General features: G+C 43.3%; 1 protein-coding gene across 1 annotated transcript in view; it reads right to left on the bottom strand.

Annotated features, from left to right (window-relative positions):
• METTL24 (methyltransferase like 24) overlaps positions 1 to 1,055 on the bottom strand; it is a 33,489-nt gene extending 32,434 nt beyond the window's left edge. The window contains exon 1 of the mRNA XM_009644748.2: positions 801 to 1,055. Coding sequence (XP_009643043.1) covers positions 801 to 1,055 — 255 coding nt within the window. The remainder of the gene's footprint in view (positions 1 to 800) is intronic.
• Between the last annotated feature and the right edge of the window lie 13,811 nt (positions 1,056 to 14,866).

Below are 14,866 nucleotides of genomic sequence, written 5' to 3'. Positions count from 1 at the left end.
TGTTTCTTTTCTTTTTTTTTTTTCTTTTATATTACTATTATTTTCTATTTTTCTTTGCAGTTTGGCTTTCTTAAACATAAAAGGTTTTCATTTAAGAAACCATATTGAGGAAATTGCTAGATACACTCCTGCTCTGCACGTGTGTACCAGTATTGAGAGAAAAGCAGTGGGTTCCCCCTGAGAGAAAAGCAGTGGGTTCCCCCTGAGGCATCCGGCATTGGGAGTATCATGGGGAAATGCAGCTGACATCTAGTCCTGCAGCCACCTGAATTGGGAATTTCCACTCCAACAGTGAAACTTCCACGCACTGCACAAAGTCCACAATGAATTGAGAAAAAAAAAAATTAATACAGGAAATCTATTTCCCCATTTTTTTACTTTTCCGAGTTTATCTAAAGCAGAGGCATCTCTGAAAACACTGCACGCAAGCACACAACCTTCTTCATACGCAGCCACCACAGGATTGCTCCATCCTCTAAACGCATCGGGTTGGTTCAGTGGCAGAAGGAGGCCATGCAGGGAGTCTATCCTATAGACAAACTCCAGTGCTATAAAACTGTAGGGTGTTAGAGAATCACAGAATGGTTTGGGTTGGAAGGGACCTTTAAAGATCACCTACTCCAACCCACCCCTGCCATGGGGCACATCTTCCACTAGAGCGGGTTGTTCAAAGTAAATAGCATCAGTCTCAGTACGGACCCCTGAGGGACACCACTTGTTACTGGTTTCCATACAGACACTGAGCCATTGACTATAACTCTTTGGATGCGGCCATCCAGCCAATTCCTTATCCATCTTACAGTCCATCCATCAAACCCATCTCTCTCCACTTCAGAGGTAAGAATGTTGTGGGGAGTTGTATCAATGGCCTTGTAGAAGTCCAGGTAGATGACACATATGGCTCTTCCCTTGCCCACTGATGCAGTCACTCCATCGTACAAGGCCACTAGATTAGTCAGGCACAACTTGCCCTTGGTAAAGCCACGTTGGCTGTCCTTAACCACCTCCCTGTCTTCCATATGTTTTGACATATCTTTCAGGAGGATCTGCTCCATGATCTTATCCAAGATTTGGTGGCAGAACATTAGGCTGAGGAACAGAAGCTTTGTGCCAAGATGAGCAAGCAACGTTAACACATACAGTCAGGCTCTCCCATGCAGCAAGGCTACTTACCAGAGTAAACCTGTGGAAAGTCAGTTCTGTGATAAGAGCATTTTCTGCATTAATAAGCGGGTGTCTTCAATTTAAATGCACTTAACTTTTCCCTAACTCCTCGCTCTCTGTGCATCACCTCCTCCAAGCATCTGCAGTGCAGCACACATTTGTCTGCCTGGGAGCAGGATGCGATTGCTGCAAGAGCCAACTTATGCAGCTTTGAGCATCACCCAGAGGGCTTTGCTTGAGAGCAGTTTATCAGCACTTGCTTCCCAAGGCTGCAGCGTGCACCCCAAGTAAAACTCTTATGCTAAGCAAGGAAAAGGAAAAAAGCAATAGGTCTTGAATGCAAAGTTTTACGCTGAAATGAAGAAAGTAATTTTCTGACTTCAATTCTCATTAGAAAAGCTTTGAGCCACTGCACAGTAATTGAAACCAAAAGAGTCTTTACTCTTGTAGAGCAAATCAGTCTGAACATGAATACGTAACAACCCCTGGAAAGACAGCAATCACCAAGTGTTTCACCTCTGCTCTCCTTTTGTTAATATTCATGTTTACTTTCTGCTCCTTTTGCTTCTGATTTCCCATCTGACAGTATGAAATGGAGCCACATGCATACAAATTACGGCTCTCAGCGCTCACAGGGGAACTGCTGGTCTAACCTGCAGGCAAGCCACACCAGCAACCTCGATGCAAAACACCAACAACTTCGATGACTTGGGAGGTTCCATGTTTCACACACAAAGCCCATGCTCAAGCGCTCTCCAACCCTACTTTTAGTTTTGCATCTTTTCCCTCAAACAAGTGTCTTGTAAGAAAAGTATACGCAGAGAAAAAGGATGCTTGACACCAACTTTAAGTGATGGAATTTGTATCATGTTAAGAATTAAGAAACAGCTTTGGAAAACTAAAGAGCACCTCCCAAAGCTAACCATGGCATGGACAGATCCGTGGAGGAATTTAGGTGACTAATGCTTCACTGAATTCAAATCGAAACCCTGACTTCCATAGGAAATGGGTATCGGGAACCAGTTTACCAGGTTTAAATGAGCTGTTGTGGACACACAACAGTAAATTCACCTATAAATTCACCAGTAGACCTGGGCTTCAGCGACTAACGTACGTCACCCTGGGTGCAGGTTTGTGACTTACTGGAACTGTGTGTTTCAGAACACTTGCCAAAATGTTCATCTGTAGGTACTTACAAATTTGGAAGGTATTGCATCTAATTTATTATTTACATAGCATAACTTCCACCCTTTGCTATCTCTGAGGAATAAATCCACTGCAACCAAAGGAGCTGGGAGCTGCAGAGGTAGGAAAGGGCAACATTGCACCGGGGAACCCCTCCTCAGACCTTCAAAGGTCACCAAAGACTGATAGCCCTGCCATTGGAAATCCCAGCAACATCAGGGGAAAATATAAATTTATTAAAAGAGAGATTGATTTTATTCTGCTAAGAGACACATGCCTTTAAAAACAGTCAAGTAGGATTTCTTTGCTATGGTAATAAAATAAAATAAATAAATCGGGCAGCAGCATTCCAGTGCTATCCAGAGGCTGATAGCGTGGTAATTTATATCTGATGGTGATAAAACCAGGAGCCAGAACAGATTGAAATTTATGGAAGCAAATTCTCGAAATTGCTTAAGCAGTGTAATACTCAAATCAGCTGAATTATTTCTAGTGCCTGTGTGGCTTTGCCAACACTTAAGGATAACAGCAAGAAACAGATAGAGCAACGACTGGTCACTGCTTGTCAAACTCAGACTTTAGCTAAGCTAAGCACTTTCAACCTGTATTCGTAACTGCTTTAAATGAAGTGCTTTGGTTGAGAAAATACGGGAGATGTCATAATCCATACAATAGGGGGGGGAAAAAAACCCCTATTTTCCTCTACGTTGACTTCATTGCAATATTCAAACCACAGCATAAAACAAACAGAATTCATCAGTACATACTCAGCTAGCCAGATAGGCCGAGTTTATTTTGTGGGAATTCCAGCACTCTGTGATTTACAGATAGGGATGCCTCTGGCAGCCTATCCACTGACTTCAGCAGGCTCTGCTGAGGCTAAGAACTGGGGAAAAAGAAGGTGCTTTAAAGCAAAACTTCATGCTTTCACACAAATAAGCGCATTTCACACTGGTGCAGCTTTCTCTCTCATCCAGGTAGAGTGCAAATGTCTAAACAGAAATTGTTCACCACACCTTCCAGCCTAAAGGGAGATCTGAAGCATCAGAAAACCCCTCTCCCTTCATCTGCCTCTCCTGGGCAAGGACTAGGAGGACCTTCTGCGCCCAGGGAGCAGCAGGAGACTGGTCACCAGGCTTCTAGAATATCATAAAGCAAGTAAACATTCTTATCCATGGGTAAACCAAAAGGCTGAGTGACTTCTACAGGTATTTAGATTTCACAGCGTAAAACCTAAGGTAAGATAGAAAATATTCACAATAGGTACCTAGGGGCTTCCGTCCCTCCAACCCACCATCAGTTCACTTGATCATACTGGGTTTTACTGGACAGTCAGGAAGACCTAAAAAGCCAAACTTCACCATTTTCTTCTTCAACTCCTTATTTCATACAAGCTTTCATGAAAAAGGCAATGGAGCTCCACAGAATGAAGTATATACTAGCTTTAAATGTCTACAGACATACTCCTTTTCTTGTTTCTAATATGATTATGGATTACTGCCCTTAGTCTAGAGCTATGTAAAAGTCTTCCAAGCAAAACAAAACTGTGTGTTGGGCAATTAGTTCCCCATGTCTAGAAAGGCAACAAGAGCTGGCTTACAAGTTGTTAGGATTTTAAGTACAAGAAGATACATTTATTTTCCAACTTAGAAGAAAATCAAGGTCATTTCAAAGCACACAATTTTGAAATATTGTTTGTTCAAGACAAGTTTAGACCCTAATATCATAAGCCCATGGATGATAGGCTTGAGCAAATACGCACCATCCTCTTTAGTTAAGAACATTTTCCAATGTTTTATTACTAATTCTGAGCATTATACAGAATACAGCACTGAACAGCTACATGGTTTGTCCCTGAACTCCTGATGTACCCAGAATTCCCACACATTTCATAATGAATAATAATTGCAAGATCAAACCATTAATCAAGACATCTAACTAAGATGAAACACATCAGCTCAGCAGCGGCCAACTGACACATAATTGCTTCTTGTTTAATTTTCTCAGAAGAACGAGGGAAAAAGAACAAGATGCCGTTGCTTTGCTCTATTCAGGATGAAACAAAGTTCACTTCTATGAAAGTTTCAGTGCCGCAGAACAACCATGAGGAAAGCCCAAAAAGAGACACGACATCAGTGTTAATAAATTTTATTGTTCCTTTGGGTTTTTTTCAGGCAGCTCCTACCCTGCAGCGTTCATCTCTGGGATAAATCTCGATCCTCCAGTAGTGCCGTCAACTCTGCAGGGAACAGGAAGGATTTCAAACCGATTCTTACCATTTTTAGGCTTCTAAGTGGCAAGTTTTATTTAACATTACATGCCATGTCAATAGACATTACCATCTCTTCCCCCTAGCATTTCAAACACTGTCTCTTTGTAAAATATGAAAGAGGATGTTAAATAAAGGGCATTGACTTTGAAGCTCCCAGTTAATTATTTGACTTGGCTAGCTGCTAGCAGAGGAATGAGGAAGAGGGCTGGGGATAGATAGGGCAAAGATGGGGAGGTTAAATCAGCGACAGCAATTCTCAATGTTAACGTTCACTGCTTTTAACATAATTTTCAACTGCCTGCATTTCCCAACCAGGTCCAGCCCCTGGCACATCACCAATATTTGCTTCTTTGCTTACTTTTCGCCTAAGGCTAATTTTCCCCAGCAGACCTCCCTGTCACACACATGCAAAAAATAAAATATAGCGACTTATTACCTCATCAAAACCAACAGCAAGAACACAGTGCATCCACTATTTCAGCAATATCCCTAAGAGAGAAAAGTTGCCTAAGTGGCTCTTGCAGGCATTTCCTTGCTAAGCTCTCAAGGCCTATGAAGTTTGTCTTCCACAACCCAAAAAGGGCCAAGGATTCAATTCCTTCAGTCTACAGGAGCCATAAGGTCAGTCCTGGCAATGACCCAGAATTTTGTCACTTCCAGAAAAACCTTCAGCAATGTACCTGAAGCTGCACCTGAAATCTATCAGAAAGTGGAACCTAAAGTAAACTTCAGTCGGTCACTTGTTAAATGAGCTGCTGGTTAGCTCTTTCTGCAACAAGCATGTAAATCCAGAGGTTTTCCATGTAAAATCTGAAGCAGTTGGCTTCACCTGAAAATCCTAAGAGAATTCAGAAGCCAATGGCTCACTGAAAAGTCCTCCTGGTCCCATATTCCCAGAGACAAGAGAAGCTCCCATTGCACAATGGGGAGAGGTGGCCGCAGGAAGGACATTTCTCACAAAGGAAACACCCAGATTTGGGATTTGCAAAGCCAAAACAGTTCTGCCGTACTGACTTACGAAGAACACTGCAAAGCCATTTTGCTCCCATCTGCAGAGCATACAGAGAAGACTTCGTTAAAAAGCAAGGTTTCTGTGTATGTGGTAACAGCTGCTGGAACTATTGCATTTATCATTACACAAAGACATAAGGAAAGGTTTATTTATCATATTTATACATGTGTCAAGGAGGACATAAATTACAGGGATAGTTTTTAAATGTTGCAAAAAAATGAAAAAGAAAGCAAATAACCACCAAGAGTTTCCCCCAGAGCCAGACCTGGGACTTGTGCTCTTCAAGAGGTCAACAGTCACCTGAGGACACCCTGTCCACCCATTCCTTGACAGTGCAGTCCATGAGCACCTCACAGCCAGTGCCTTTCTTGATGGCACATTTAAAAGCAAGACTACTGAAGGTGGGACAGAAGACCAGGCAGGGGACAACAAATGTCACTGAAGATTCAAACTCTTCCGCTTAGTACTGCATAAACAGCTGGGAACATTTCCGCCATCTCCTGCTTAAAGTGACCAAGTTGTTGCCGTAAGAGCAAGTTCAAAAATCACAGCTTTCATCTACCTGTTGCCCAAGGCACCAGTCTACTTGCGCACGTGGTTTCTATTACCTAGAGATTTGCTAACACAAAATAGGACAGCATGTCACCCTGTCACTTTTATATACAGAAACACCAATATAAACAACATCAAGGTGAGTAATGTATATTATGGATTCCAGGATATACATGCTGTACTACAATTAAAAGAAAAATGAAATAAAATATTTTTTTTTTTTATTTTTCCCTTTTACTTGTTCCACTGAAGTGAATACCATTTGATCTTAGACTTCAACAGTGCGGAAGGGCTCTGGACAACGTTTCATCATACACAAAAGTATCTTGGTGTGTATCTGCTAGCTACAAAAACACTCGAGTTGATTAAATGACTCATATCCACGGCACACAGCTCTAGAGCTCTGAATGGCCATCCAAGACAAACACAGCTTGAAGTTAATATTAGAACAAGAGATAAGAGGAGGCTGCTACGGATGCCATCAAAGATTAGCGGTGGTTCACACGGACTTTCTCACCTACTTGTTAAGTCTTTTATCTAAGCTGTGCCGTGAGTGACAGCTGTCACTGCCAGGCTGCAGGAGGAGGACAGCGTGGTCTACCACAACCAAACCAAACTTCTTGTGTGAGGACTGGAGGTCCCCCACTAACTCTATCTAAACCTCCAAATTCCACATCTGTTTTGTAAGGGAGATGATGCACTTGTCATGCTGTCTGTACGGGTCTGCAAGGCAGAGGGTTTTGTTCTTCACTGCTGGATTTCAGTACCACATCCCTTGTCATGGGCCACTGGAGTTTTGCTCTGGGTTCACACCAGAGATCCACCAGCCTCACCTCAGCCTGAACTGTGCCCACAGTTCAGTAAAAGTGGCATGAGAGAGATGTCTGGCATGCTAGCACCTACTGTGCAGCCCTGAAACAGACACACATCTCTGTTAACCACCTGGCTGGATGGGTAAATGTTGATGCAAGTTGACTGAACAAACTGGGATGAAAACCTTACTAGCGACAAAATTAAATATTTGTCTCATAAGAAGGCAGCTAAAGGTCAGAGATGTAAAGGAAAAACCCTTAAACCCTTTCTTGGTAGAATTCTACTTGTCCCAGCTCTCTCTTTCTGGCCTCTTCTCTCTCCAAAGAAGGAAGTTTTAGAAAAGAATGAAGCAAGCTTGGCCACCTTGAGAACTGCTTGAGCAAGGAAAGCTGCATGTTCAAAACTGTCCTCACTTCTATTATTTCTAGCATGAAACATGAAACGTGACAAAAGATCATTTTTGATACTAACTGTGCTCATTGTCTTCAAGGCTGTCAAAATTTCTGACTTTCAGGGACTATTGCTCTTTTCCCATGACAAGACTGTGACTTGTCGTACAACTGACTTTTTCATACCAGTGCTCACCTACTCCCACCTTCTGCTCGACAGTTGCTTTTCATGCAGAAGACGTCCTTCCCCCTCCGAGCACATTCACACCAGACAACACAACCCAGCACCCCAAACACAGCGAACTGTGGAGGGGTGAAGAAAGAAGCGACAGCAGAGGACGTGCTGACCGAATTGCTGCCCTTTAGTGGGACTCGGAGGCCACGATCAGAGCTGCTCAGCCACTCCCTGAGCATCACCGCGTGGGCAGGAGGGCAGCCTGGGTTTCTTCCCCACACTGCTGTCCCCATTCAACAGTTTGAGCTGAAGACAGCAAATAGGACTGGATCAGTATGGGTTTTTGCTGCACCTGCTACTACAGCCATAAAGGACTCATGTTCTGCACAAGACCCATGGACCATCCAGCCTGACTGAAGAAAAAGAGGGCACAACTGTAACAGCCATCACGGAGCAAGGCATCTGCAGAAGAAATTACCATCTTGGTCCTGGGGTTATATACTTAAATAGGAAAGCTTATATACCCTGAAAAACATTTTTTTTTTGTGCCACAGCTATCTAGAAAAAGTTATTCTCCTGTCTTTATATGCTGAAAGCAAGCCTTGAGTAGGCATTTGAAAGAAATCTGTATTATTGGGTGTAAGTAAGTCTCATAAAGTTGTAATGACTTTCTGAGGTGTAATATTCCCCAGCTGCTTCTCAAAAAGTCATGAAGGAAGAACCTAATTTAGGTAATAAAAAGCATGTAAGAATCAAGGTTATTCTGAGTGATCATTTACCTCACAAGCTTGCAAGTGACATCACTGTCAGAAAAAAACATTCCCATCTCCTTCTTACGGTCTACCATAACCACATTTCATCTGCAGTTAAAATACAGTGAAAGCCCAGTACTGCCCTTGCTTGGCTACTTGGAGAAGGATTCCTGTGCTTGGGTACCTTCCAGTGCCTCAGCTGCCCCCATTTACAGGCAGAGCTGGCTGGTGCTCCCCAGATTTGGTTGCCTGCTGTCGAAAACTGCCATCAGTAAAAGTTTATTCTTTTCTTCCAAACACAATAACCTCTGTCAGTCTGTGCTATTAGCCTGAATATTTGAACAAAAACCAACGAAGACTCTCACAGCTGTTCCCCAGGTACTAATGGCCTGAAGCCATAAGCTCCTACCTTGTGCTAATCTTACAAGCTAAGCAACTTTGGGTTGGTTTATATGAGGTGAGAGACCTCCAAGTGCTGGAGGGAAAAAAGTTGTCAAGTAGCATTCCTTCCTCTGGGCTGCACTAAGTCATCGCAGGACAATTATGGTGGGGTCTGGTCTCTCTAGTGAGGTATTAAACCAGAGCAAGGATCGCTTATAGTCTTTAAAGACCCCATTACGTCTTTTTACTACATTGAGGTTAGATCATTGTTCAGGCTAAATTCCACTTTAGCTAATCACATTGTACCTGCCAGACTGCTTCTCTAATTGCAGAGCACATAAATGCAGACAGAGGGACCTCAGGAGGTTGACTGACTCTACCTCCCTGCCCTGAAGCACAACTAAGGATACCTAGACCTTCCCTGTGTGGATACCCAAAGTTCATTTTTCTATGGAGTCTTTCTGCTGCTCACCCAACTGCAGAGTTAAAAGATTTTTCCTAATATCTTGCCTGAAAATTAAGCCAGTTACTTCTTGTCCTACTTGCAGTGGACCTAGGGAACAATCAGTCATTATGCTCTTCAAAAAAAATTATTTTTTTTAGTTTGAAGAGTCTTGGCACATTCCTCTCAAAACCTACTTTTCCCTATTCAAAACAAGTACCAGTTCTGCCAAGCTTTCCCTGCACCTCTTAACGCCTTTTTCCTCCCATTGAGGCTCTCTCCAGTTTGTCTACCTGTTATTAAAGGAGGTGCCCAGAAGTAGACACACTCAAAAGAATAACCACTATCCAGCTCTTCGGCATCGCACTCCTCTGCAACTCACGTTCATCAAAGCTAGGACACTGCTCATTCCTCGCCGCAGCATTTAGAGAACAGTGCTGCACGCTGTAATGCTTGTCCTGACTGGTACACAGGTGAGGCAACTGGAATAAGCTCTGGATTTAAATTCACTCAGAGATCCAAAAGGCTGCCCTGACCCATGCGGCTGCCCCCAGCAGCTCCCTATTTTTGGCTCAGCCTGGGCAAATCTGCTCCTTTAAACACAGCCTGATGCGACTCGTTTCACAGCATCCAAAGCCCTGCCGTGTTAAACTACACTGTAATGCTAAAACATTGTTCCAGGCATACATAATGAATAAACTGTTATAACAGTTAAGTCCCAATCCAAAACAGACCAGCTATTACACCATGGGATATGGAAAGACAGACGGATACATTTGACTTCAGAATAACCAAGTTTTCTCCAAGAATTTTGGCTCCTGCTCATCAAGAGGCAGAGTGACTTCCTATTCAAGTAGTACCCAAAGTTTACCAGACTTTTAAAGCTGTAAAGTCAGCTTGGAAACACTATACATACAAATTGGCAATGAAAACATCTGATGCTTTTTTTTTTTTTTTTATCATATCTGTAGAAGAATTAAAAAGGACTCTTTGCCTAAGCCCTACATATCGCTGATATAAGCATAAGTAACATTGCCATTTTAAAATTAAAAATCAAATTAAACATTTAATCAAAATCTTAGCAATAATGTAATGCTAAACTACATGAGGTTATTTTGAACCTGCCGTATTATTAACTGCCAAACAGTTATTCCACATAACTTCCAAGATATTGCTCCAAAATAATTTGCAGATTTCAATTACATTAAAGATGAGACTGTTATCAGTCATTACTACAGAGCAGCAGTAACTTCTGGCAAATAGTTCCCATTTAAAGAAAAACAAAACCTGCAATCCAACAAGCAACAGGAAAAGACAATTGGCCTGTATTTACAAAGAACTAAAATACAAATGTATACAAGTGTAAGTAACGCCTACAAAAATATAATCTCACAACATTTTTCTGAACTAGGCAATGATACTTCACGGTCCAAAATATGTTCTAATTCCAGACAAAATACAAACGGGCCAGCAGCAAAAATCTAACTCTTAGCTTTTAATTACCGAAAGCAAACATATATCCCTAGATATGAGATGAAAGAGCATCCAACATAAACATCAGGTTAACTTCACCAGCGTACCACACTCCCCACCTTTGGACAGCCGCATCAACAGATGAAGTGATTTCCAGCTGATACTACAATTTTCAAACTAAATTTAGAAATTTCCTTGTCTTCCATCAGGCATGCTTTCAGAAGGCACACCTGTGGCTGCAGCCTAGCGGCCTCAAGCATTTCTCCAAGCCTGCCTCCCAGGAGTCCCCCATGGCACAGCCCAGCTACACCCATGCAGCAAGCAAGACCCCAAACCTCAGTTTTTAGGAGACACATAGTCACAGCACTTGCTGCATCAGCAAGCAGAACTGCAGGAACTTAAAACACCTGCCCAGCCTAACATGGGCTTTTTTCTTTTGTGCATAACCATATAAACCTTTTTTTTTTTTCTCCTCCTCCTCCATGGAAATAAATCTGCCCAGAAGGCAAAGGACTCCAGCTTTTCTCAAGCAGACTCTTGGAGAGGGCTCCTCCCCATTTCAGAGCATGAGACCCAACATAACCTTGTTATTGCAATCACTGTGATAAGAATTTGCTGTTATTACAAATTCCAAATGCAACTTTTTTTTTTTTACCATCATACCCTGCAATAACATTTTAAAACTCGCCTTGCGTGTCTGCAGCGCTATGTGGGTGCAGACCTTGCTAATACCCATTGCAAGAGCAGGTACACAGGGCAGAATTGTGTGTTGCCATGTAGCTGGAGTTTTTATCGCTGCATATGTTACCAGACCAGTGCACACACCACAACCAGAGCTTAGAATCACAGTTTATAAACATAGCTGGGCATTTTATTAGCAACAACACAGTTTTAAGCACTCCCACCAAAACACAAATGGGATTACAAACTTCCATTTGCTTTACATTTGCAGCACAACTTAATAACTCTTCCCATTCTTTACACAACCATCGTATGTTCTCAATGCCGAATTTTGTTTATTATTTGTCAGCAAGAGCGGCAGCATCTGCTCTTCGGTAGGCTCCAGTGGGAGCAAAACAGCTGGGAGCAACGCAGCTCCCAGAGGCACCAGGACCGGCAGCTCTGGCAGCTCCCAGAGCTGTCACATAGCTAAATTACTCAATTCCCTGCTGCTTTCAGTTAGCATTTTTTATGCATGCATCTTAAGGCACGAACAGACGCTTGTAACCTCGGTGGTCAACCCCCCCCATCTGTCACACAGTCACTCTCTCCACTGACAGAGATTTACCAGCAGTCAGGAAAAGCGCACGATGGCACAGGCAGTTTCCTGCAGATGCAGGGGCCATTTACGGATGAGTCTCCATCTTTCCCATCCTGTCTGGGTCTTTTTGTTTCCCCTTTTGGTGCTGTTGGTTGTTTGACTGCGGTTGTGCTTGGGAAATACATAACACAACTCTGCTTCAGGAAACTTTAAAGTGATTCAAAGCAGGCATCAAATAATTTCCTCGTGTGTTTTTGCAATATTTTTTTTTTATACGGCCACAAAGTAGGATATTGAACTTGATCTATGGAAACACTCTGTTCATCAGTCTTCTGCATTAATTCAGTGAGGTAAGTGTGAGCAGAGTTATAACCAAGTGGCACTAGGAAAACAGAGCAGAGGTTGGCGTCACTGATTCTTCATCACTGCCGTCCTGCTGTCTCACGTATCACAACATACTCCAACACCACCACCGTAATCAGCAGTTGGGAGAAAAAAAAACCCATACCTGAAAACCTCTGCAGCCTTCAGAAATGGACTGACAATGGTTTACAGACAGACAGAAGACATGAAAACATATAAAACCCACAGCAAAAAGCAATCCCAACCCGGTACAGCACAGAAGATCTGCGCAGGGAGCCTGTCCCTCTCCCCCGGCAGCATTTATACAGGCGCTGCTGCCTTTCTCCAGAGCTGCTGGTAGAAGCCACAGACCACCAATTTAAAGCAGCCTTTCTTGATGAGAGCCCCTATCTTGTCTTAAAACAGTCTGTAGTGAAATACAATGTTTCCTGATTTAAAAAAAAATAAATAAATCACCTTTTTTTTAGCTATCATGCATGATCACCACTTCCACAAGAAAAAACACGGTACTCAGACCACTTCTACTTTATTTTCCTATCACTTTTTTCCCCTCCTACCTTTTTATTTAACAATTCTATTTCAAAAACAGTTATTCCCAGAATTTCAGTCCCACTATTCCCAAAGCCTTATCTTCCTTTTAAGTAGATTTTTCTTAGCCTGAGGCAACACACGGAAGTCAAATAGCTGAACATGAAAGACACCTGATGGTCTCAAATTTAACCTGGCAACTCCATCCTCTATTATATTTACTAATATTTTTCACTTGACTTAATTAGTGGGATTCAAATGGGACCTCAGCAGCAACATGCCCAACACCACAAACCACAGCAAGTGATGTTTCACACACTTCACCTGGAGACGCACCAAAACGTACCATGGGCTTTCCAGAACCTCAAGCTCTCCAACACTGCAAGGCACTGATGGTTCTCCGGTACGACAAGCAGCCTCTCCTGCCACTACTTCTCCACTAGGGCTTCCTCAAAAATCATGACATAAATTAGGATATGCTTTACTTTTGCCTGCTGTTTTTTGATGCCATGCTTGGCACATGTTTTCAAGAAACTATCTGAATCCACACGATTATGATTTCTTCCTTCCCCCGCGCCCCCCATAAATGCTGACATTCTTCCATAATTACAATCACTTAAAAGTTGGGCTTTAGGAGAAAACCAAGTAACATATGGCACTGACAACAAAACCCACGAAAACTGACACTGCAAGATCTAGGTGCCTCAACATGGTATCAATACCACAGCACATCAGGACGCCACATAGTCATTACACTGAAGAAATATGTGACAATGTTGTCCTCACCATTGCCACACTGGTGAAGGAAGTAAGGGATTATCCCATTTCTCCTTCTAAGCCTTTCAGGAAACCAGGGACAGAAAATAGCAGTTTTATTTTTCCATCACAGCTCCCCACAGAACATGAGGCAAATGTAAACTTCAAACTATGCACAAGTTCATCGTCCATCTCCCCTTACTGGGGGCGCACAGGCAAAGAAAAGAAAGCAGATTTGCAAATGAGACCCCGTGATCACAGGGCATCTGCTCAGATGGTGGTTTGGATGTTAGCAAGAGGTCTCTTCATCAAGGGAGTCCAAGGAAACACAGATAAACCTTCAGTTTAAGAACAGCAGAAGGCTTAGCTGTTCCACAGATAACTCTGGTTTCATTCTTGTCAAGGCAAACGTCAGAAATACTTTGACCAGGAAGCTGGTCCCATCTCTAGCAAAATCCCATTTGCTCCTCTTTGCTGTCATTCCAGCTTCTTTAAGTATCTGCACATCTCCTCACAGACCATTACTACTTCACCCCAACAACAGGGCCTCAAAATAGGTGACAAACTACTCTGTGACGAACTACTCTTTGAAAGACTGTTCGTCTCCCCCTGAAAGACTACAAAGAGAAAATATTTGGATGTGTAAGTGATTCCTAAGAGACTGGCATCTGCCAAAACCAAAGATGGCATGGAGCCTGTCGAAGAAGGCATCGTCCCACTACCGGTCACATAGGCAGCTACCTGGAGGAAGAGGTTAGTACTGGCACTCCTCTCTTGCTGAGCTCCAGATGCTAATGATGGTTCTCATGGTCCTCACCATTACCACATCTGAACCAAATCACAGGTCCATTTACCAACTCATTAACGACCTCATTAATTCTCATGCAGACCAGGTCTCATAGAAACATTTCCTGCAGGCCTTTGGCAAATGAAATGGGGTTTGGATGCCAAGGACTTTTCCCCAAGCTCATTGGGGCTGTTTCAGCCAGCTGAGCAAGCTTGCTGACTCCAGGCCAAGGTTACCTTTCCAGACCGGGGTCTGACCTCGTTCAGCCCCCACAACAGGAGTCTCCACCTTTACTGCAGCCCAGCAGCATCACTCAAAGAAATCTCTTGACCACCAGACGCCTTCCTAGGAAGCCACCATCGCCTCACCTCACCCCACCTCATGTCACCAACACCCTCGGGAAGAGCCCACACCTGTGAAGCGGGGTTTCTACGGTCGATGCCCTCCAGCGGCCACAGAGCCCAGCCCCGACCGGGGCGGCGGCGCGGGGACCCCAGGAGCCCGATCACCCTCAGCTCCGCCTCAGCGGGAGAAGGGGGGGCCGCGGTGCCGCGCCGCTCG

Source organism: Egretta garzetta, unplaced genomic scaffold (assembly GCF_000687185.1).
Source record: "Egretta garzetta isolate BGI_Z169 unplaced genomic scaffold, ASM68718v1 scaffold138, whole genome shotgun sequence".
NCBI classification, from domain to species: domain Eukaryota; kingdom Metazoa; phylum Chordata; class Aves; order Pelecaniformes; family Ardeidae; genus Egretta; species Egretta garzetta.
The sequence above is the reverse complement of the archived record's forward strand: the minus strand, read 5'-3'. Positions and strand labels throughout refer to the sequence as shown.